Source organism: Hemicordylus capensis, chromosome 1 (genome assembly GCF_027244095.1).
Source record: "Hemicordylus capensis ecotype Gifberg chromosome 1, rHemCap1.1.pri, whole genome shotgun sequence".
Taxonomy (NCBI): Eukaryota; Metazoa; Chordata; class Lepidosauria; order Squamata; family Cordylidae; genus Hemicordylus; species Hemicordylus capensis.
This window is the reverse complement of record NC_069657.1, coordinates 340,706,230-340,729,947: the sequence shown is the minus strand read 5'-3', so window position 1 is coordinate 340,729,947 and position 23,718 is coordinate 340,706,230. Positions and strand designations below refer to the sequence as shown.

The following is a 23,718-nucleotide window of genomic DNA, read 5'->3' as shown; positions in this document are numbered from 1 at the left end:
AAAAACACCATATTTAAATTGCTTTGAGAAGCCTTTACCTGAAAGGCAGTATATACATAAATAAATAATTATTGTTCCTTGGCAGCTCATTGTTGGTATTCTTTACATTGTTGGTATTCTTTGAATTAGTTGTTTAAAAACTGAACTGTTGCAATCTTGCAGATGGGTTTTTAAAATACGATTTCAGCCCTCAAAAATGTCTTCCCATTCACTTACCCTCGCTTTCCTGTGTGTTGGAGGGTAGCATAAGCATGGTTTTGGTAAGGTGGTCATCTGAGAGACACTATTGCTTGTTCCAGGTCCATGGGCAGGTGGCTAGCTGCAAGCTATTTTGCTGTGATACAGGAAACCAGTAATAACATGTATGCATCCTGCAGTTTTCTTTGTGGCCTTCAGAAAATTGCAAGTCATAAATATTTTTAATCATCAGATATATCTTCAATTTATGCTTTATTTTGTATTTCATAATTTTATGCTATACAACCATAACATTTTATGCATTCAAACATATAGCATTTGTGAAAAGAACTTGCAAATTTTCAGTTGCAGGATTCACCACAATTTCTGTGAAAGCTCAGTGGGCATTAAATACCCATTTTCTCTTCACTTCTGAACATGTTATCTACTCCTAAATCCTATTAAATCATATTTCATTAATCTTTCATGATGCCTCTGCAGGATTCATTGAATATTCTAAATGTAGCCTGATGAGATACAGTTTATAAAACTTTTTTAAAAAATTGAAATGTTAACAGCATAAAATAAGTTAATTTTAATTTCTGAACATTTTCTGCAGCTATGAATTTGTGAAATACCTTAGACAATACATAAGTAGCACCCTGGGTTCTGTGATAGAAGAAGAAACTGAGAAATGCACTTCTGCACAAAATCAGGGTGAAGGATCTGGCTATGATACACTCGTACAACATGTTACTAAAAAGACTCGAGAATCAAAAGAGTGAGTACATGAACAAAATGCATATAAAGCTTCAAAGAGAATTACTTTCTACGTTTTCTTGCTCAGTAGTTATTTTACTCTTTATTTTTGGGTGTATTAGTTCTTGGTACTGTCCTCATAAAATCTTGCTATTTTATAGTCATCCTAACTCTGCTGAAAGATTTACTACTGATTTGACCTTGTTCATAATATAATTCATTGCTCAGCCTTTCATTTTAATCTTTAAACATCTGAAGAAAACTGCTTAAAGAGCAAAATGCATAACTATTGCTGGCAGAGACTTAAATAAGCATACATCTCATATTTCATATGTATATTATCGTACAGCTGGTGTTTTATTATCTCAGAATAACTGCTCTTTGGATACTTGGTATGAACAAGTGTGTTTGGTGCTGTAGAAAAAAAAATGGTCCCAGCTCATTAAATTTACAGTCTAAATTGTGCCGACTAGATTGTACAATTCTGGATTGGGTAGAAATGAAGGGAATTGAAAGCATCCTGCTAAAAAACTAATTTAGTATTATCTGGATTGTCTGCATGCTTTACCATGTCATGTTTATGCACAAAAAAGCTCTATGTTTTCATTATACTTCAGGGAACCTTTTTCTAAAATGTCTCTAAAAAGCAGCTGTGCAACAAATACAAGCAATGTGTTGCCTTCAAGGCTCTGTAAAATGGCCATGTGGTATGGTTTGCTTCTCAGATTTTTTAAATAGTACAAAAGAGATCTGTCTGAATTACAAGAGGTTGTTACTAAGTTTATACAGGATATTATACTGCTGAGATGTTAAATTTCTGTTAGTTGTATTTATATATACTAAGAACATGAAACATGAGCTAGCATCCACTGCATCACATGTTTTTGGAAGAAATTTCCCCTATACTTGCTGCCTCCTTGCAAATCCCATAGTTTCCTGAAAAGCTGTTCCTGAGGGTCAAGGGACCCTTGGCAACTGTGTGGGATGTGGATAAGTGGCTGCAGGAGGAGGCGGAGAAGGGGAGTTCCCAAAAACTGCCCGCTTATGGAAGGTGTCTCCATTCATTTTCTGATAATTACCCCACTTCCCTGTGGCCTCCAGTGCTACATCCCATCCCAGTCTGTTTCCAAGAGTCCCTTCAACCTTGGGAATGTTTTTTGGGGTGAGAAAAATCAAGATGCTCTTAGCCTTGTTGCTACCCACTTAATTTTATTTAAAGCATTTTCTGGATTGAGGTTAACAGCAAACTGTCAGAAGACATAAAAAGTAGAGCAAAGAAAAAAATAAGTTAAGCTAGCTACTAAAGTTGCTAAAAGCCAGTTTAAATAAGGCTGTTTTGCATGTTTTGAGAAATCCCAACAGCAAAGATGATTTCCTTACCTCCTTGGACAAGACATTCTGGAGCCCGAGTCCTGATTCTTCCTGGATCAGACTAAGAAATATGTTCCAGGATTCTATTTCAACAACAGTTACCTGGATGCCTCTAGAAACTCCTAGGTGGAACATGTTGTTTGTCCCAGACTGCTGCCATTGGAATGGATTCATTGTTGCCTAGCATGAGCAGAAAGATACTTCTGTTTGTGCAGGGTACCTCTTCTGACTTCCTTGATTGTTTCCCTTTCCCGCCCCACCCCCCCTTATGTTGTTCCAAAGGCTCTCCTGACACTGAATTTTCAGGGCATTCAGGTGTATGCAGTGGAGTGGAGGGGGTGGACAAGGCTTGTTTTGCAAGTGGAACTCTACTTGCAGTGCTGAGGATTCAAGCTATTGTGAATACTTCTGCAATAAATTATATGTTCAACATTCTAAGCTGAAGGATATTATGATTAGATGTTTCTGTTGAAATTCTGACACTGACTGACATGATGAGCAGAGTTATGCGGGCAGTTCTGAACCATCAGTGTTCCTGGACTAGGACCGGGGAGACCCGAGTTCAAATCCTCATTCAGCCATAAAACTAGCTGGGTGACTCTGGGCCAGTCACTTCTCTCTCAGCCTAACCTACTTCACAGGGTTGTTGTGAAAGAGAAACTCAAGTACAGGTGAAACTCAGAAAATTAGAATATCGTGCAAAAGTCCATTAATTTCAGTAATGCAAATTAAAAGGCGAAACTGATATATGAGACAGACGCATTACATGCAAAGCGAGATAAGTCAAGCCTTAATTTGTTATAATTGTGATGATCATGGTGTACAGCTCATGAAAACCCCAAATCCACAATCCCAGAAAATTAGAATATTACATGGAACCAAGAAGACAAGGATTGTAGAATAGAACAGTATCGGACCTCTGAAAAGTATAAGCATGCATATGTATTCAGTACTTGGTTTGGGCCCCTTTTGCAGCAATTACTGCCTCAATGCGACGTGGCATGGATGCTATCAGCCTGTGGCACTGATGAGGTATTATGGAAGACCAGGATGCTTCATTAGCGGTCTTCAGCTCTTCTGCATTGTTTGGTCTCATGTCTCTCATCCTTCTCTTGGCAATGCCCCATAGATTCTCTATGTGGTCAGGTCAAGTGAGTTTGCTGGCCAATCAAGCACAGTACACTGTATACTTTTCGGAGGTCCGATATTGTTCTATTCTACAATCCTTGTCTTATTGGTTCCATGTAATATTCTAATTTTCTGGGATTGTGGATTTGGGGTTTTCATGAGCTGTATGCCATGATCATCACAATTATAACAAATTAAGGCTTGACTTATCTCACTTTGCATGTAATGCGTCTGTCTCATATATCAGTTTCACCTTTTAATTTGCATTACTGAAATTAATGGACTTTTGCACGATATTCTAATTTTCCGAGTTTCACCTGTATGTAGTACACCGCTCTGGGCTCCTTGGAGGAAGAGCGGGATATAAATGTAAAAATAATAATAATCATCATCATTGTCTCACACATGGATACTAAAATGTTTAGAAACAACTGGTGTCAGCAAAAACATTCAGATATTTATTTAAAAAGCAATGAGCATGTGGAGTACACAGTTAACAATCAATGGCGAGGCACTTGGACAGGTTAGCATTAGAAGAGGCATTTTCCAAGGGGACTCACTATCCCCTCTGTTGTTTGTAATCGCCATGACCCCACTTTCACAAATACTAAACAAAACAGGCCTCGGATACCAAACATCTAAAACATCAAGTAAAATCAACCATCTGCTGTACATGGACGATCTGAAGTTGTATGGAAAGTCCCAGTCAGAAATCGAATCACTGCTAAACACTGTCCGTATATTCAGTAGCGATATAGCAATGGAGTTTGGACTAGACAAGTGTGCTGTATTAATAATGAACAGAGGAAAAATAACAAAAACAGAAGGAATAGAACTGCCCAATGGAAGCAAGATCAAGAACCTGGAAGAGAAAGAACCTTACAAATACTTGGGCATTCTTCAGTGTGATTCACACACTGAAGTTAAAAGAAAAATTGGAAGTGAATACATCAGGAGAGTTAGAAAAATCCTCAAGATCAAACTCAATGGCGGGAACACCATACAAGCCATAAACACCTGGGCTATACCTGTTATCAGATACAGTGCAGGAATAATAGACTGGACCCAGGCAGAGCTAGAGACGCTAGATCGTAAGACCAGGAAAATCATGACGATCAATCATGCTCTGCACCCCCGCAGTGATGTAGATAGGCTCTATCTCCCTCGCAGCTCAGGTGGAAGAGGAATGCTGCAAGTCCATCAAACAGTAGAGTAGGAGAAAAGAGGCCTTGAAGAATATATAAAGGACAGTGAAGAAGATGCACTCAAAATGGTCAAGAACGAGAAACTATTCAACACCAATGAAAGAAAGCAGGCCTACAAGAAAGAACAAGTCAAGAACCGAGCAGAAAAATGGAGAAATAAGCCCCTGCATGGTCAATATTTGCACAATATAAGTGGAAAATCAGACATCACCAAGACCTGGCAATGGCTTAAGAATGGCAACTTGAAGAAAGAAACAGAAGGTTTAATACTGGCTGCACAAGAACAGGCACTAAGAACAAATACAATAAGAGCAAAAGTCGAAAAATCCACCACAAACAGCAAGTGCCGCCTTTGTAAAGAAGCAGATGAAACCGTGGACCACCTAATCAGCTGTTGTAAAAAGATCGCACAGACTGACTACAAACAAAGGCATGACAAATTAGCAGGGATGATACACTGGAACATCTGCAAAAAATACAAGCTACCTGTAGGCAAACATTGGTGGGACCATAAAATTGAAAAAGTGGTAGAAAATGAAGATGTAAAAATATTATGGGACTTCCCACTACAAACAGACAAACATCTGCCACACAATACACCAGATATAACTGTAGTCGAGAAGAAAGAAAAACAAGTCAAAATAATTGACATAGCAATACCAGGGGATAGCAGAATAGAAGAAAAAGAAATAGAAAAAATCACCAAATACAAAGATCTACAAATTGAAATTGAAAGGCTGTGGCAGAAAAAGACCCAAATAATCCCAGTGGTAATTGGCGCCCTGGGTGCAGTTCCAAAAGACCTTGAAGAGCACCTCAACACCATAGGGGCCACAGAAATCACCATCAGCCAATTACAAAAAGCAGCTTTACTGGGAACAGCCTATTTTCTGCGACGATATCTATAACAACTGACAATAAAATTCAGCCATCCCAGGTCCTTGGGAAGGACTCGATGTCCGAATAAAATAAACCAGTCAATAACACCTGTCTGACTGTGTAAACAAGATAATAATAATAATCTAAAGCAATGTGCACAGTGTTGTGGAAGCACACTTGTGCGATGAGATTTCCATGGAAATATTGTTGTGCAAGTGTACATGGCACAGTTTTAAGTATTAGTGCTTGTGCATTCTTGCACAACAGCACAGGTGTCGCAACAGCACAGGCAGTTCCGAACCACCCATGTGACTGCTCATCATGACAGCCACAGTTTTTGGAACAGTATTTTATCCCTTTCCAATTTGTTATCAAATTAAAATCGGTACTTGGGGGAAAAAGCTCTACTGTTTGTTACAAATCTAATCAAATTATTTTTTCTTAATCTGGATACAGTCAAATTTATTTTAAAATGCAAATGTTGGTATGTTAGGGTTTTCCTATTTTTGCAGCTCAGCATCATTTTATTTTTACCCCCTAAAATACTGACCAGAACTATTTTTAATGAAAAGTGGAAATAGATTCCAAAAAGCTCTAGTATACTGTAGTTTAGTATTGTTAATGGAACTGCTCCAGGGTGACTGGAGAACACCTCTAAATGAGTTTGGGCTTTGTGTGGGTAATTAGCAAGCTGAGGTGGAGCAGTCTCACGTCAGAATAATTTTTGTGTAAAGTTCTGCTCTTGAGGAAATGAACTGAAAGAGAGGTTGAAGTTCAAAATAAAGTAAGGTTTTATTTGGGATTCAGGGGTGCAGCGGAATAAGAAAGAAGGTCAATTAAAGTAATATTACTACTAAAAATATGTTTCAAAGATTAGCCAGAGAGACAATTTAGCTTAGTGTCTGACTTAAATTACTTCCAGGCTGGCTAGAGAAAGGAGGCTGTAGAGAAACAGGTTTTGGGATTTAAGAAGGAGCAGAGATAGGGAGAGCCCAGAGGGGCACAGTGATGATGATACAACCTTGTCCTTCCTTTAGTGGTGACTGGACCCTTGTGGCTCAGGCACAACCGAAGGTCCTCTTTCCTCAGAAATGGAACCAGGCAGCAGCAGAGAGCCTAAAGCAGCTCAGGGATTAGGTGGCAAGGGTAAATCCAAAAGATGTCTGTTTTCGTGCAGCCAGCTTCTCATAGCAGTGAGGCGAGCTGGGTAGATCAGGCCAGCGAGGAAAACTGATCTGGAGTCTGAGAGCATGAATGGCAGGAAGAGCAAGACACGGCCTGGTGTTATGGCAGATGTCAAGTCTGTTGTCGATACAGTGGGTGACTCCATGGTATAGAGACCAAATGAAGCACACTGGTTCAAGAAACCAGGACCCGTTATAGGCCCAAATGGGCCCTGAGGGAAAATACCGGCCACTCCTTCCTGATGAGGGGAATTCTGGTGGATCTCAGAAGGATCCATTGTCTTTGTTTGCTGTGCTTAAGTAAAACACAATGGCATGAGTGGTCAAGAACAACCTGTATGTAGATGGACGTGCAAGGCTGGTATCTGTCAGGTCAGAAGGACCCAGTAAATCAATCAGTAATTTTAATGAGCACACCCCCTGAGTTCCTGTTGCCATCTTATGATGGGGGAAGAGATGATTATGATTAGCTCTTTTTTGATGGGGAAGGGAGTTGCGTTCACAGTGCTTTATGTGTCTTTACCTGCTTAGGTGAGTAGTGTTAGCTTGTTTGAGACAACTGCAGAGGAGGGGAAGTAAAGGGTTAGTCTTTGGACAGAAGGACCTTGAAAGTGAGGTTAACTTGCAAGCTAACTGGTCTGCTTTGACATTCACTAATATAGGGAAAGGTGCAAGGCTAATCTTCTTTCAGTTTGTTTGTTAGCTGTTTAATCTGGAAGTGATCATCCCACTGCCTGCTAAGTGACATGTGAGGATCCCATGAGGCTCCTGGACATGTTAAGAGTGGGAACTACAAGCCTGTAGTCTCAAACATAAGCAGAGAGGCTTCTGGGAGCCTTCAGAATGGCAGTGCTTGCAACAGTATGGTTTAAGTACTTTAATACTAGATGCTTTTATTCTGAAGTGAAGAAAACACATTGAAAAAGGAATGGTATCTTTGTCTGGAGCATTATTGAAGTGAAGCAGACACACTGAGAAAGGAATGGTATCTTTGTCTGGAGTACTAAAAGTTTTTAATTGAAGTGATCAAATTAATTCTCTTTGAAACTTCTGAAACTGATTTTTTGAAACAACACATTTTGTCACAGCTGCTACTATGCCAGACTTTACCAGCTGAGTTGAGTTAAGGTTTGAATTACCCTGTTGCAATTCTGTATGAGAATTTCTCTTTTATAGAATGAACTGCAGATGATAATTTATTTGTAGATGACTCAAGGATCCTTTAAACATATATTGTTCTTAAAAACAAATATAAAACCATCTCCTTTTCTCATTGGCAATTAGTTTTGAAAAAGACTGGGAGTTGTTGGCTAAGACTAAGTCCTTTGCCAGCTTGCATCCCTTTGATTCTAATTGACAACTAATATGGCAGATTTGGCCCAGAAGTTGCAAGTTACTGGCCCCTAATATGAGCAACTTCTAAAAGGTGCCTCCTTTTCATCTTCTTCCATACTGGAAACTTGACAAAAACTTGGAAGGTCACTAATAGAGTTGAACACTGAGCTCAAATTCCTGTGCCTTGTCAGTCTTAATAGAAAGGAAAGGCAATACTTTGTCCTGCATCCCCATCCTTAGATCTAGTGCATCGCTAAGTGGGGCTTTCTAAGACTTAATTCAACAGATGTGGTGAAGTACAGGCCGGAGTGCCCATAGCAGGGAATAGCACAGCTGGTGTCTTACTTCAGTTGTCCAAGCATCAAATGAAGTTCTTCAGAGCACTTTATTGTATCGAGTTTGGGTTTGATCTTTGAAAGTTTAGTATTTATATACATCTGTTTATTGTGAGTCAAGAATAGATTGCAGGCCTCATCTGGAGCTCTACTGGAGTCCAATATAAAACAGGACTTTTACTGAGTGGGATTTTCCTTACTGAATGCAACAGCAGTGGCAGCTTTTTATCTGGTGTGAGGTTGTGGGAATCTATCTTGATGTTGCATTAAATGAGAGACCATTGTGAATACAGCAGCTCTGTACATACGCTTCTGTGCACATGGGTCGTCTTTGGAGCAGGGCTTATGCTTGATGATTATCAACACAATAATAGCAAAACTAGATCTCCAATATAAACTCTTACTAACCCAGAGAAACCAATTTTCAATAAATAGCACTTAATGGAAAGGTTTCTGCCAGATCAGAGTACTATGAATTTATAACAAAGCCAAATATTATTGGAAAGTATCAATCAGATAACCTTCAGCAGTGGGGGCATACCAGATGAATGCAGACATACCAAGGGCAGAAGAGACCCCCCTTGTAGGAATTTTCAGTGAACCTCTAATAATGAGATCAATCTTCGAAACATTTCGGTAGTAATTCCAGTGATATGTGGATAGCCTTGTTCTGCAGGAGGAAATTAGAAGTGTCATTGTGAAAAACTTTGTTACTAAATCAGTGCTTAATTGCTTTTATAAATTAATGTGTGGGCTGCTGTATTTTTAATAAGCCATTTATTTATATTTAGGTACTGCGTGTCAGTTTTGAGCCAGCCATTCCTTTATTCCCATGAAAGTACTTGTTTGTTAGAACTCATAGATAAATCTTATCTTCCAGTTATGTATCATTCAGGCCCAAGGGTGGTCTTTGTTTATAAAACACATCTAAAGTAATATAATCTTGCTGAGAATTCAAACTTCATAAAAGGTGCTTTATTTTTTTAAAAATTATTATTATTAGAGAGAGCTCAGTCTGCACCTTGAGCAATTGGAAGGGTAGGTTTTAACTGTATGTATAAATATTCTATATGTTCTTGCCCTCAAAGCAGGATTCTGGAAATCGGTGTAAAATTTACTCTCTGAGGATTGTGAGCTTTTATTTCTTTTTTTAAAAGCATGTATAGCCTTGTGGTCATGGATGAAAGTTCTAAGATACATAGTATCGGAACTGTCAAAGGCCTAGAAAGCAAAGCCTTCCTATGCTGGTCTTCCCCAAAAAGATTGATCCTGTTTTTGCCCCTGGTCAGTAGCAAGATTTATTGTATCAGTTTGGGACCAATGTACTCCAAGAAAGCCAATAAAACAATATCTATATCTACATTGATGCTATTAAGCACGACATCACTTGCGAGTAAAAAAAAGTTAAACCTTTTTTACAACCCTACATTTCATTAAGACAGTACAGTTGCTACAAGATCACTAGGGTCAATAATACCTTGCAGTGTAAAGTGCATCACACTCACAAGAATAATGTGGGTCTACTTGAACCCATAGTTCTTAAAATATAAAGCATATATTATTTATTTTACTTATTATGTTTATATACCCCCCCCCCAACGGCTCTGGGCAGTGCACAACAATAAAAATAAAACCCACAAATAAATCCTTTTAAAAACAATCATTACAGAACAATTTTAAAATAGCATAAAACCATTAACAATTGAAAATTTAATACAATTTTAAAACCCTTGAACTCCAGGACAAACAGATAGGTTTTAAAGGCTCTCTTGAAAGCCAGCAGTAAACTCAAACTATGGATGTTAATTGTGCCATTAACATATATAACCTATCTATAAGAGTTCCATATGTGTAATAGGGGTGTGCACCAAACCAGCTTGGCCTGTTTGGTTCGAATTTTAACCAGGGTGGGTAGGTTCGGTTTTGGTTTTGCTCGAACCCCCTGCCTGGGTTCAGTTCGAATTTGAACCCAACTTGAACTGGTTCTAAGAGGTCCCACATAGGGTATAACGGGGACTCGAATCGGCCTGTTATTCCATATGCAGAGCACCTAGGGGCACAAATCTGGGGTGGATGGTAGACACTGAGGTGATAGGCACTGAGGCACCTGCCTACTACCCACTGAACCCCAAAGCAACCAGACACTCCTTTTGATTTTTAATGATTTTTTTGAAGATTTTTTAACACTTCTTGAATTTTTCCAATAGGAAATAATGGGGACTTGAACTGGCCCATTATTCCCTGTGCAGAGCACCTGGGGCACAAAACCGGGGTGTGTGCCTACTATCCACCGAACACCAAAGCAATCATACACATGCAAATGTAAGAATCTTTAAAAAATCATTAAAAATTGCATGAGTGTATGATTGCACCTACCACCCACCCCAGTTTTGTGCCCCTAGATACTCTGCATAGGGAATAATGGGCTGGTTCAAGTCCCCCAGTATACCCTATGGGGAAAGTGCAAAAAATTGAAAAAGCTTCAAAAAATATTAAAAATCGCAGAAGTATCCAATTGCTTTGGGGTTTGGATGATTGTTGGCATCCATGGGTGCCTATCACCCCAACACAGTTTTGGAGATTCGAACCTTTGAACCAGTTTGAATAGAACCAGGCTCTGTTTAGTTTTGAACTTGGGCCGGCATTGCCAGTTCAGTGTCCTGCTTGGTTCGAGTTTGAACCTGTTTGCACATCCCTAATGTGTAAGAGTGCTGTAATCATGAGTCGTGAGTTATCTGTAAGAAAATCAACAAATTTTAGAGAACTTGCAATCATAACACATGCTACTTAAACAACTTATGCACTAGTTCTGGTCTCCAAGAATAGTCCTCATCACTGATGTCTTCAAATTCTTCATTGGTGTCTATGAGGAGTTGTGAGAACTTGATTCAGGCTCCTTCCATTTCAAACCAGTCCCCGGAGACCTTGTTCTGCTGTGATGCTTTTAATGGGTTCCTTGTGGACAAAATCTATATTCGGACTGACTGGGACTCCACTATTTCTGCAGAGTCTATTAAGGTGGTGTACAGCAATCGCTCTTGCAGTATTAGGTTGGATCAGTTTCAATCTGTGATGCCTGATGATGTGGACAAGCTGCTTGGGGCAGTGTGGCCTACCACTTGTTCTCTGGATCCTTGACCAACTTGGCTGCTTCTATCTAGCAGGGAAATTGTTGGAGATGGCCCAGTCAATATAATTAACTCATCGCTGAGGGAGGGTAGGATGCCTCCTTGTCTGAAGGAGGCAATGATTAGACCATTTCTTAAGAAGCTTTCAGTGATGGATAGTTATAAGCTAGTCTCCAATTTCGCATGGTTGGGCAAGATGATTGAGAGAGTGGTGGCTAACCAGCTCTAGGCACTTTTGGAAGAAACTGATTATCTAGATCCATTTCAAACTGGCTTCAGAGCGGGCTGTGGTGTTGAATCTGCCTTAGTTGGCCTGATGGGTGATCTTTACCAAGGAATCAACAGAGGGAACGTGACTCCGTTGGCTCTTTTGGATCTCTTGGCAGCGTTTGATACCATCGACCATGGTATCCTTCTGGATTGCCTGAGGGAATTGGGGATAGGAGGCACTGCTTTGCAGTGGTTCCTCTCCTATCTCTCAGGCATATTCCAGATGGTGGAACTTGATGAAGTTTGCTCTTCAAAATGGGAGCTATTCTGGGAGTTTCTCAGAGTTCCATTCTGTCATGTTTAACATCTACATGAAACTGCTGGGTGAGGTCATCAGGAGATTTGGTGCAGGGTGTTATCAGTATGCTGATGACACCCAAATCTTTTTCTCCTTAACACCATCATCAGGAAATGGCATTCACTCCCTAAATGCCTACCTACAGGCAATAATTGGCTGGATGAGGGACAACAAATCCCTCATCCCTAAGCTAAATTCAAGCAAGATGGAGGTGCTCATTGTGGTGGATCTAGAATTGGAGAGATGTGTTAGATCTTCCTGTTCTGGATGGTTTTACACTCCCCCAGAAGGAACAGGTACACAGCTTGGGAGTGCTTTTAGATCCAGGCTTCACCTTGGCATCTCAGGTGGAGGCTATAGCCAGGAGCATTTTCCATCAGCTTCAACTGATTTGACAGCTGTGCCCATACCTTGAAGGCAATGATCTTAAAACATTGGTGCATCAGCTGGTAACCTCCAGGCTCGACTATTGCAGTGTGCTCTACATGGGGCTGCCTTTGTATGTAGTTTGGAAACTTAAGTTAGTTCAAAATGTGGCAGCCAGACTGGTCTCTGAGGGTAACCCGGAGAGACCATATTATGCCTGTTTTAAAACAGTTGCACTGACTACTGATATGTTCTGGGTGAGATACAAAGTGCTGGTTATTATCTTTAAAGCCCTGAATGACTTGGGTCTGGGCTATCTTAGAGAGCGCCTTTTCTGTATGTTCCCCATCGCACATTGATGTCATCTGGAGAGGTCCATCTCCAGTTACCACTAGTACTTCTGGTGGTGACTCGGAACTGGGCCTCTTCTCTAGCTGCTCCTGGCCTATGGAATGCATTCCTGGCAGATATCCGCAGTGTAGGCTTTCTGTCAGCCTTTAAGAGAGCCTTAAAAACTTATTTGTTTGGCCTGGCCTTCCAAGGCTTGTAAAGTGGTTTTTTTAAAAAAAGTATTTTAATTGGTTTTAAATGGTTTTGTTTTTGAATTGTTTGTATTTATTTATTTATTTACCGCCTAGTATAAAAATCTCTAGGTTGTTTACAAAATTTAAACATACAATATAACACATTTAAAATTCATAAAAAGATAAAAATTATAGATAAAAACACGTTAAAAACATGTTATTTTTTTTAAAAAAAAATACAATCTCAGTTGAAGGCCTGGGAAAACAGGTGCATCTTCAGGGTCCTCCTAAAAGGAAACAGAGAAGGAGATGCTCTTATTTCAGCAGGGAGCGCGTTCCAAAGCCCTGGGGAAGCCACAGAAAAGGCCCGGTTCCGAGTTGCCACCAAATGAGATTGCAGCACCCGTAGTCGGACCTCTCCAGATGATCTTAATAGGCGACAGGGTTCACGACAGAGAAGGTGTTCTCTTAAATACCCTGGACCTAAGCCGTTAAGGGCCTTTTAGATAATAACTAGCACTTTGTATTTCGTTTGGAAACCTATTGGCAGCCAGTGCAGTTCTTTTAGAATTGGTGTTATATGGTCTAATAATAGCCTTCTTGAGACAGGGAGGCATCCTGCCCTCCTTCATAGAAGCATTTATGATATTTACCAGACCCTCTCTGATAATATGACTATCAGATGAAATAAGCCAAGTTGGGCGAGGTTCAAGAGAACAGTTGGTGGGGCGTACAGTTCGAAGTAGTTTGTCCACATCATCAGAAGTAACAAACTGAAAATGATCCAGTTCAATCCTACATGAGGAGTTGCTGGGCACCTCTACGATAGGCTCTGCAGTAACTGTGGAGTTTAGTTCAGCACGAATACAAGATATTTTATCTGCAAAAAAGTTTTTAAACATATCACAGTGAGTGACAGATGGTTCCAGATTCAAATTCAAGGCAGAGGGGGCATGAACTAGCTCCCTCACAACCCTAGACAACTCAGCTGGACTTGAATTTGCAGAAGCAATGTGGGCAGAGAAGAACCGCTTCTTTGCCGTCTGCACTGCCAGAGCATAGATCCTCAAATGAGCTCTGTGTTGCAATCTATCAGATTCATGCCAGAACTGCCTCCACTTGCGCTCTAGTTGTCTGCCTCGCCGCTTCAGCTCCTGCAGTTCATCTGAAAACCATGGGGAAGACTTTAAAGCAGGTTGGAGAGAATGCTTAGGTGCAATTATGTCTACTGTTCTAGCAGGGTGGATTTGATTTAAATCAAACTGATTTAAATCACGATTTAAATCACGATTTAAATCACTAGCAGGGTGGATAAAAATAAAAAAAATCCGATTTAAATCAAAAAAATCCTCTGGATGGGGCGGTTTATTAATGTAATAAATAAACAAATGTTTGTGACTTGAGCTAATGAAGGCTGAATAGTTGGTTTAAGGATTGTTGTTGCAGACTTTAAATTATCAATAGATTAGGGAAGGAAAAGGATAACTTTTATGAGTTCTTTACTTTGGAAAATGGGGGATAATCATAACATAGTGCCATTCATTGAGGCTGTTATCATGCACAGCCTAACCCAGACTAGGGAAGCCCAGTCTGGGTTAGGCTGCACATGAGAATGGCCAGGATATGGCCCAATCCTGCTGGGGCAGTGCCATCTAACCCAGCTTCTTAACCCGGCTTTAAGCAGAGGTTAAAGGCATGAGCTGGCATGCTTAAACCCAGCTCCAGGATCATGTGTTCTCTTGGGCTGCGTTCAGCCCACATGGACACAGACAGGCATGTAGAGTGCACATCTCCTTGGGGATTCCAAGAGTTGCATGGTGCATTGTGGGATATCCGGAGGCCAGGATATATGGCGACAAAATGGTACTGGGGTTTATTATTTCAATCAATCAATCTTTTAAAACTTGTTGTACACCTCCCCGAGCTTTCGGATGGGGCGGTTTTTAAATGTAATTACTTACTTAATTAATTAAAATAAGATAAGATAAGAACATGAGAAATTTAGATGACTGTTCATAAGAATATAACACTTTTTTCCGTGGAATATCACTTGGCCGTTTTTCTCTTCTTTTTCTTCCTGGTGAGAAGCCGCAAGAACATAACTTAACTTTCTAGACTGTGTTTGCTATTCAGGAGCAATAGGAGATAATCAGTCACACATAGCCAGCAATGCAACTATCCTTTAAAACATGACTTGCAAGGGCATCTTTTAGTTCTACAAAAAAATGCATAGGACATAAGATGTCAAGTTCTATGGGACCCAACATGTCAAAAATAAATTTTCATTGCTAATTAGTTTAATCTGCTTTTGTATTTCTCTGAGAGTTGGTTACAAACATACCTTAGGCAACCCTAACAATGCATTTTACAAATATCTTTCTATGGACAGAAAAATGCCATCTAAAGGTGCTTGATTGTTTGATGCCATGAAGTTTGGCCACCTGCCTAGATGTGAAGAAGCAATTTGCTTGAAAACATTTGTTGATGTAGTTGGGGGTCAATTACCTCAGCTTCCTGCTGCAGTGTCACGTTCCCGGAACCCCTTGCGCCGTGTTAGCATGAGGGGTGCTGGGGCCGCATGTACAGAGGCCATGTATGTGCTGCCACCATGCCACACACATATGGACTTACTCTCCTCGCTCTCAAAGGTGCCCGGACTGCCCCTTCAAATCGTGCACAAACATTGATTCATGTACAACCCTAATCTGAAATTGTCCTTTTCTTCCCTCTTTCCCTATTTTCGATATCCCCAACACAACTGCGCACACAGCATTAATGTAATAACAAAAGGACAATTCCAGACACAGCTCACAATCCCAAGCGGTGGATGTCTGTTTCTGTGGGGCACTAGGATCTGAAGGGACAAACAATAAACACAAATAAAATGCCCAGGTATATGGGAAGTGGCAAATAAGAACATCCTTATGAGTAGTTCAAAATTTTGAAAAACCCTTACATTTCCCATTTCAAAACATTTTTTTTAAAATAATGTGTTGTATTTGGATATATATTTATTATTCTAAAATCTTTGAGGGTCCTTTAGCAAATACTGTTAAATTTATTACCTTTTCAGTCTGATCTTAAACTTATTTTATGAGACGTACACTGCTGAGAAAAGGTTTGTGACTCCCCTAGGACGATCTTTATGTTAGCACAATTCTTATTCAAAACGTGATTAGAACTTACCTTGATTCAGTAACTGGTGGCACCTCCTTGAGCAGCAATAACTTCAATTAATCGTATCCTGTAACTGGTGATCAGTCTCTCACATTTGCTTGGAGGAATCTTGGCCTATTCTTCCATACAGTTCTGTGACATTTGAGGGCTCCCTTGCATGAACAGCTCACTATGTCTTGCCACAACACTTCAATAGGGGGTGTAGGTCAGGACTTTGACTTGACCACTCCAAAACATGAAATATCTTCTTCAGCCATTCTGTGGTTAAATCTACCACAGAATGTTTAGGGTCGTTGTCTTGCTGCATAACCCACTTTTGGTTCAGCTTCTGCTCACAGACAGATGGCCTGCCATTGTCCTCTAGAATTTTCTGATCTGCAGCTGAATTCATGGTTCCATCAATAATGGTAAGCCGTTCAGGTGCTGATGCAGCAAAGCCTTTACCACCATCCTTGACAGTCAGGATGAAGTTCTTACTTTTGGTTTTCGCTGAATAAAATGTTTGTGATTGTGTCTGAAAAGTTTAATTTTTGATTCATCTGTCCAAAGAACATTATTCCAGAAGCTTTGCGGGTCGTCCAGATAACTTCTTGGCGAACTTGAGTCGAGCAGCAATGTTATTTATCGAGAGCAATGGTTTCTTTCTAGCTATCCACCCATGAACACTATTCCAATTCAGTTTTCCCCTTGATGATTGACTCATGAAACTTCACATCAGGTACAGCAAGAGAGGCCTGCAGATCTTTACTGTATTTACCTGAATCCAAAACTAGGTTTTTTCTAAGTTATTTGATGTTAGAAATCAGGAGGCCATCTTAAACTCAAGGTCCTTTTCCTTTATATCCTTTAGGCATATAAATGCAGCTATATCCTGCATTTAGCCTCTATTTTTTTAAGAGGGCCGTGTTAAATTCAGAGTAATCTTCTATTTGGGTAAATATGGTAGATTTATTCTGGGGTTCTTTGTGAGTTTGTGGATGACTTTCCAGGTTGCTCTTGGGGTAATCTTGGCAGGATGACCACTCCTGGATAGAGTTACCGTAGTCTTCAGCTTTTCCCATTTGTAAACTAGCTGTTGACAGTGTATGGATGGAGCCACAGTGCTTAGAAATGGCCTTGTAACCCTGTCCAGACAGATGAGCATCAACCGCTCTTTTTTGTAGGTCCTCTAGAATTTCTTTTATCACTGTGGCATGATGTGGTCCTACTGACTGTCACAATGCAGTCTTAACTCAGGACCTTTATATATGACAGGATGTTCAAACTCTGTCATGCAGCTTTCCTCTTCAGAGTGGTTTACTTGTTACCCAGTTAGTTAGGCACCTCATTGTAATTAGCCCATTAGTTGTGCTAAGGACACTAGGGGTTCACTTACTATCTCACACAGTGATCCTGAATTAGTCTTATTCCCTATTTTGTATATCATTGAGTTTTAAGAAACACAGCATTCTTGAATTCATGCCCTTTTATTGCTTTAGGAAAAACTGGCTTCAGTTACGCAAGGGTATCATGTTATACCTTGCAGTGTGGTTCTCATTCTACTTGGGGTTCACATGCTTTTTTCTCAGCAGTGTAAGTTTAAGTTTAGGGGGACTTTCTTTTAGAGGCAGGGCAATCCTAACCAGAAGTAAAGGTAAAGTGTGCCTTCGAGTCAGTGTCAATTCCAGGAGACCACAGAGCCCTGTGGTTTTTCTTTGGTAGAATACAGGAGGGGTTTACCATTGCCATCTCACATGCAGTATGAGATGATGCCTTTCAGCATTTTGCTATACCAGAAGTAAGTGCCCATTAATTTCACTGGGATTTGCTTTCAGACTAGTAGATGTCAGCCTATGAATAACAGAATGTATGGATTTTTGTTTCATTTTTAACATATCCTTGTTCTAAAGGTACAAAGAAATGATGCATTCCTTGAAGAATGTCATGATGATTGTGGTCGAATCTCTGATTAATAAGTTTGAAGAAGATCAGATGCATTATAAAGAACTTCAAAGGAAAGTGAAAACGGAGCAGCACAGCAGTTACTATACAGATAACTGTTCTGATAGTGATTCTTCATTTAATCAGGTATGAAACTGTACTTTAAGGAGTATATGTGTAAGTGTTCATATTTATCAGCTTTGAAGATATTTCAGAAGATTCTAACTACCTCCTGATTCACTTGCTGTCATGCTGCTTCATTTCCCTGCTGCTTGTGCTCCAAATGATAGAGGAAGGAGCAACCCCTCAATGAGCTCTCTACTGTTTTTGATGGTGCAGTGTGAATTTTGGCTACAAGACTGGAAGAGGGAAAGTGCAGGCTCGTGAAAGCAGTACTATCATATGAGAGTTTGGAGCCTGACAATTTGCTCTTCTGAAGAACCTATAGATATGGAGCGTGATCTGTTGAGATCCATAAGAATGGATACTGCGCCTGCATAGGATCCTTGTGGTGGAATGCTGCAGCTCCTCGAGGTGTCCATGCTCTGCATCCAGTGTGGTTCTACTTAAGGCGAGCCATATTCCTCAGCATTTTTTGACCGCTGTTGTGAACAGACCTTGTGCTTTTGCTCCTCGTTCGGTTAAGTTTATCTCCTGAGAGTTCACGATCTTCTAAAATGAAAGGTGTGTGTGTGGGGGGGGTTGTTTTATTGGGTTTATTGATGAAGGGACGGCTTGACTACGACGACGGTGCTATTGACAACATAACGGATTGACTAAGGTAACGGATTATGGCTGAAGAGATTAAACATTTAAGAGGTGTGAGGGCTTCAACACACAACTCCCCTCTAAGGATCTTCATAAATTGTGCCTTATTTGTCTGGATGAAGGGCGTAATGTCTCTGTGTGCAAGATTGGTCTATCTTTCTCGAAGCAAATGAGAAAAAAAAATTGCACTTTTGGGCTTCATGTCACAATTTACAATGAAATCTTGAGCCCATTGACTCTTGGAGAACTCATCCTGTTGACACTGAGATCAGCATCGATGCCGAGGACTGTTACACCAAAACAGTTGAAACCTTCAGTGTCTTCTTCGACCTCAAAGACTTTCAAGAGCCCTAAACCTCCCAGTACTTCACAAGGGAGCACTTCTTCTGGGCAGTCAAAGTGGAAAGAGAAGTTGTCTAAAGAAGACTCTACTTCAGCATTCAGACCAAGGAAAACAAAGGCCATTGACTTGAAAAGAGATCAGACCCTTTCTGCATTGGGTCTACAGTGCCTGAAGATGAGTGCCTATCGACATTGAATAGCCATTGGCACCAAAACCTTCGACATTGAGAGCAAGGTCGATTTCACTGGCACCTATTCCAGTCCAGTCTTCTGCACCCTCGATGCTGACAGATCGATGTTGAGATGTTCCTTTGACACTGAAGAATCCTGTTTTGACATTGCCTGGTGCAAACCAAGCTCCCACTTCAACGTTGAACAGCCCTGTACTTTCAACGTCGAAGCAGATCATGCCTCTATAATGACCACCAGTGCTGACCTTAAATATCGAATATAGTGATGATGACAGTGACACCAGTTTGGACCCAACTATGGTCCGAACTCTGCTCTCCATTTTGGATTTGAGTGCAAGCAGATTATTTACTGCGACTTTCAAAGGTTTTCTGCCACAGAGTGCTGATAGTCCACTGGAAGACCCAGAGGTCACTAGGGTACCTACTCCTGCTGCGGAACAACCTACTGCACCTCAGGCATCAGTATGCTATGTGCTAGCTGCAGCCCACTTGGCAAGTACATCTTGGCATTCGTGTGGTTTCTCTCACTGTTCTGCTGCTGGTGCAACCTTGGCTTCTGCTGGCATGGGGCTCTCTTCCCCAGGGTTCCCCTATGATTTACAGGACAATGGAACATAGAAAACAACCCAATAAAAATTGTATTACCTTCTAACCTCGTCTCTGGCACAGGTTCAGCCAGTTCACACACTAGCCAGCGGCAATGTCTTGATTTCTCAGCATAGACCTGTTCAACTTAAGAACAACCCTGCTGGATCAGGCCCAAGGCCCATTCAGTCCAGCATCCTGTTTCACACAGTGGCCCACCCGATGCTGCTTGAAGCCCACAGGCTGGAGGTGAGGGTATGCCCTCTCTCCTGCTGTTACTCCCTCGCAACTGGTATTCAGAGGCCTCCTGCCTTTGAGGCTGGAGGTGTCTTATAGCCCTCCAACTAGTTGCTGTTGATAGACCATGAAGTTATCCAAACCCCTCTTAAAGCCATCCAGGTTGTTGGCTGTCACCACATCTCGTGGCAGAGAATTCCACAAGTTGATTATGCGTTACGTGAAAAAATACTTCTGTTTGCTGGTCCTAAACTTCCAGGCAATCAATTTCATGGGATGACCTCTGGATCTGGAACGTGATCCATTGTGATCATAAGGCATGGGTTCTGCGCCTGCGCAAGGACCTCACGGGCTGATTGAGTAGCTCCTCATGGCGCCCCTTCCTCCTGCACGTGCTGTGCCGAGTCTTTAAAGAGGCAGCTGGGGCGTCCATTTTCCGGTTTCTCTTTGACCGCCTTAGCATTCACACCTCAGAGCTGAAGCTCCTTGCTACTGCTATTTGCTATAATTATTTTGTTCTTGACCTCGGACTTGCTTAACGGACTTCGCTTTTGCCTTACAGATTGGATTTTTGCTGATATTTGGAACTTTGACTCGGATTGCCAAACTACCTGTTTCTTTCGCTCCGTGGACTGGCTTTGACGACAGATCGTTTTGTCTTATTTGGCTTGACCCGGACCGTATTTGGACTGCCTAGGATTTTGGACTATTTCTTGTGCGCGGCTAACCTTCTATTTTACAATTCAAATGGAGGTTACCAAATCTTTTAAACACTGTGTGAAATGCTGTGCAAAACTGCCTTCGACGGACCACCAGGATGCCTGTCTAATGTGCCTGGGGGAGGAGCACAACACTGCAACTTGTAAGATTTGCTGCTCCTTTTCTAAACAAACCAGGCAAAATAGAGCTTTGCGCCTTCGGGCTGCGCTGTACGATGAAACGCTTCGCTCTCTGACACCGTGCCCTGGTGCCTCACCTAGGTCTGCGTCAACATCGAAAGTACCATCGGCGCCGACCTCTCCGGCGCGTGACACAGCTCATGATGACCGCGGAACTGCAACACAGCAGTCTAAAACCGCGTCGAAGATTGGCGAGAAAGGTTTTAAGAAGCCCAAAGATGTTTCCAAGAGGGAACACAAGCGCAAACACCACGAACACCAGGAAAAAGGGCACTCTGGCACTGAAGTTCCTAATGTTCCTCCTGTAAAAAAGCACCGCACCCCCTCACCTGCAGCGGCCCAGACCTTTGATGGTGACTCAGACGACTCCGTCTATGCCTCTAGGTCGCCTGCGCTGCCTGCCACAACTTCGGTGTCGATGACTCTCTCGCCGTTGTTGCAGACTCCGGTATCGATGTCGACACCACCAGCCGAACCTGCCGCCTCAATGTCGAGAACACCAATGTCGACTGGGAGGTTCGTACATTTGCTCTCCCCGGCTAAAACACCGATTCAGTCTTCTGCAACTCCTTGTACACCTCGTATGCAGTTGCTGGAGGATGAGCGGTATCCTGACCTAAGAGACCTGATGGGATCGACCTCTGGAACGCCTTCGGGCTCTACTTTCCGAGGCTTCTTGACGGCAGGTTTCGATATTGAGGGAGAGGTACTAGAGCCTGGGCTGCCGAAATCGCCATCGTGTTCGCCGTTACTTCAATTGTCGACATTGACAGCTCCCTCGGTATCGAGGCTTCCTATGACGTCGATCCCGCTGCTACCTACAACATCGATACCGACTCCGATGCCATTGCAGCGCTCGACGTCGACGTCGACTACGACATTGGTCCAGTCTTCTGCTTCACTCCACCCGTCGACGATGATTCAGCCTTCAACCTCTAATCAACTGGAAGTCTCTACAACAGCTCAACTTCTGAAAGCCTTATCAGCTACTCACCAACAGCCAAGTTACATATCTCCCAGACAACCAGAACACGTCTGTGGCTTTCGACATACCTTATTACAAGACTATGCTGACTTACTATGCTGACTTCTTACATTGGAAACCCAGGCAACCGCCTGGGCAGACACCCACCTGTGTGCCTCAACCTCGCCAAACAATGGAGCAGCCTCTTCAGGATTCGTTAGGACTTCCGTCCCGACTATCACTGGTAGCTTCCCTGCAATTGCCTCACCTGCTACAGCAGCCGCCGCTGCAACTCCCGCAGGCGCAACCACAAACGCATCAGATCCCGGCAATCCAGCAGCCGCAGGTTCCTTCTCAGCCCTCTGAAAATCCAGGAGGCAAGCAAAAGAGGAAGTCCACCCCTCCACCCTCACCCCCATCCTCACCGGGTAACGAAGATGGGGACACTTCCCCAGAATCCGACTCTGACAATATTAGCAGAAGATCGGACCTGCCCTCTGATGTTCCACCAAGGCTCTCTACTTCCCCCACAGAGGAACTTAAAGCATACCATGCCCTTATCAGAGACATTGCTGAAGCATTGGGGATGGAACTGAAATCTCCTGACGTGGACACTGTGGACCCAGTGTACAACATGATGCACAAATCCAAGACGTCTCATCCAGTGGCCCTTACAATGATACCAGCTATTAGTAAGGCGGCCAAGGCAGCGTGGGAGACGTTGCATGTATCAGCTCCCACCTCTAAGTGCTTAGAAAATTTATACAGAATTACTGAGGAGGACAATTCTTACCTTTTGCGTCACCCGACTCCGAATTCACTGGTAATTGATTGTGCGACAACATCTCAAGGCGCCCGCCGTCATACAACCCCTGCTGACAAAGAGGGACTCAAGATTGATGATATGGGCAGAAAAATTTACTCTACTGCTAGTCTCGCTATCTGCATAGCCAACTATGCCGCTTGTATGGCATGTTATAATCACCTTCTATGGGACTCCCTGTTACTGGACTCCACGTCTATGTCTCCGGAGGAATTTCAGTGGAAGTTTAACGAGACCTATGAGAAAACAACAGCAGTTACGAGACAACAGTTGAGCACCTTTAAACACCTGGCAGAGACAGAGTCCCGTACGATGGTGACCGCTGTTAGCATGCACCGCCATGCCTGGCTACGCTCTACGTCTTTACAACAGGACATGAAGAAGAAAGTGGAAGGCCTCGCTTTTGATGGAAAGGGTCTTTTCGATGATGAGACGGATTCTACCATGGAGTCCCTGAAGAAGTCGAAGTTCACGGCACGCACCTTTATGGTGTCTTCCAGCGCATCGAACAATTTTTCTAAGGGCTGTACTTTCCAACACCAGAGGCCCTACAAATACCAGGACAGGAGAGATTACAAGCGTCAATACCGCCCTACCCAACAAGCTAAAGGCTTCCACCAGAAGTCAAAGGGCCTCACCCCCTGCCCTACTAAAGACAATACCAAGCAAGGATTTTGATGGGACTGTCCGACCACTGCACACTCTAACAACATCTCCCAGCCCCAACCGGGGTCCCCTTCCACCCGGGGAGCCCAGCCATGCCAGGACCCTTTCCATTGGTCCCGCAGCCGCCAGCAATACCATCAAACTGGCGAGCCATGCCCACGCATGGCACAATATAACATCAGATCGT

General features: G+C 42.1%; 1 protein-coding gene across 6 annotated transcripts in view; it reads left to right on the top strand.

Moving 5' to 3' along the window:
• TBC1D32 (TBC1 domain family member 32) overlaps nucleotides 1-23,718 on the top strand; it is a 196,633-nt gene that overhangs the window by 1,777 nt on the left and 171,138 nt on the right. For 4 of the 6 annotated variants that reach the window (XR_008313100.1, XM_053283712.1, XM_053283702.1 and 1 more), the window contains 2 exons: nucleotides 797-958; nucleotides 18,026-18,203. Coding sequence is in view for 5 of the 6 variants with exons in the window: in XM_053283712.1 (XP_053139687.1) it covers nucleotides 797-958; nucleotides 18,026-18,203 (340 nt within the window). In the remaining variant the exon portion in view is untranslated. Of the gene's footprint in view, nucleotides 1-796; nucleotides 959-16,685; nucleotides 16,855-18,025; nucleotides 18,204-23,718 lie in introns of those variants that run through there. The other 2 variants (XM_053283720.1, XM_053283724.1) reach the window with 2 other exon arrangements.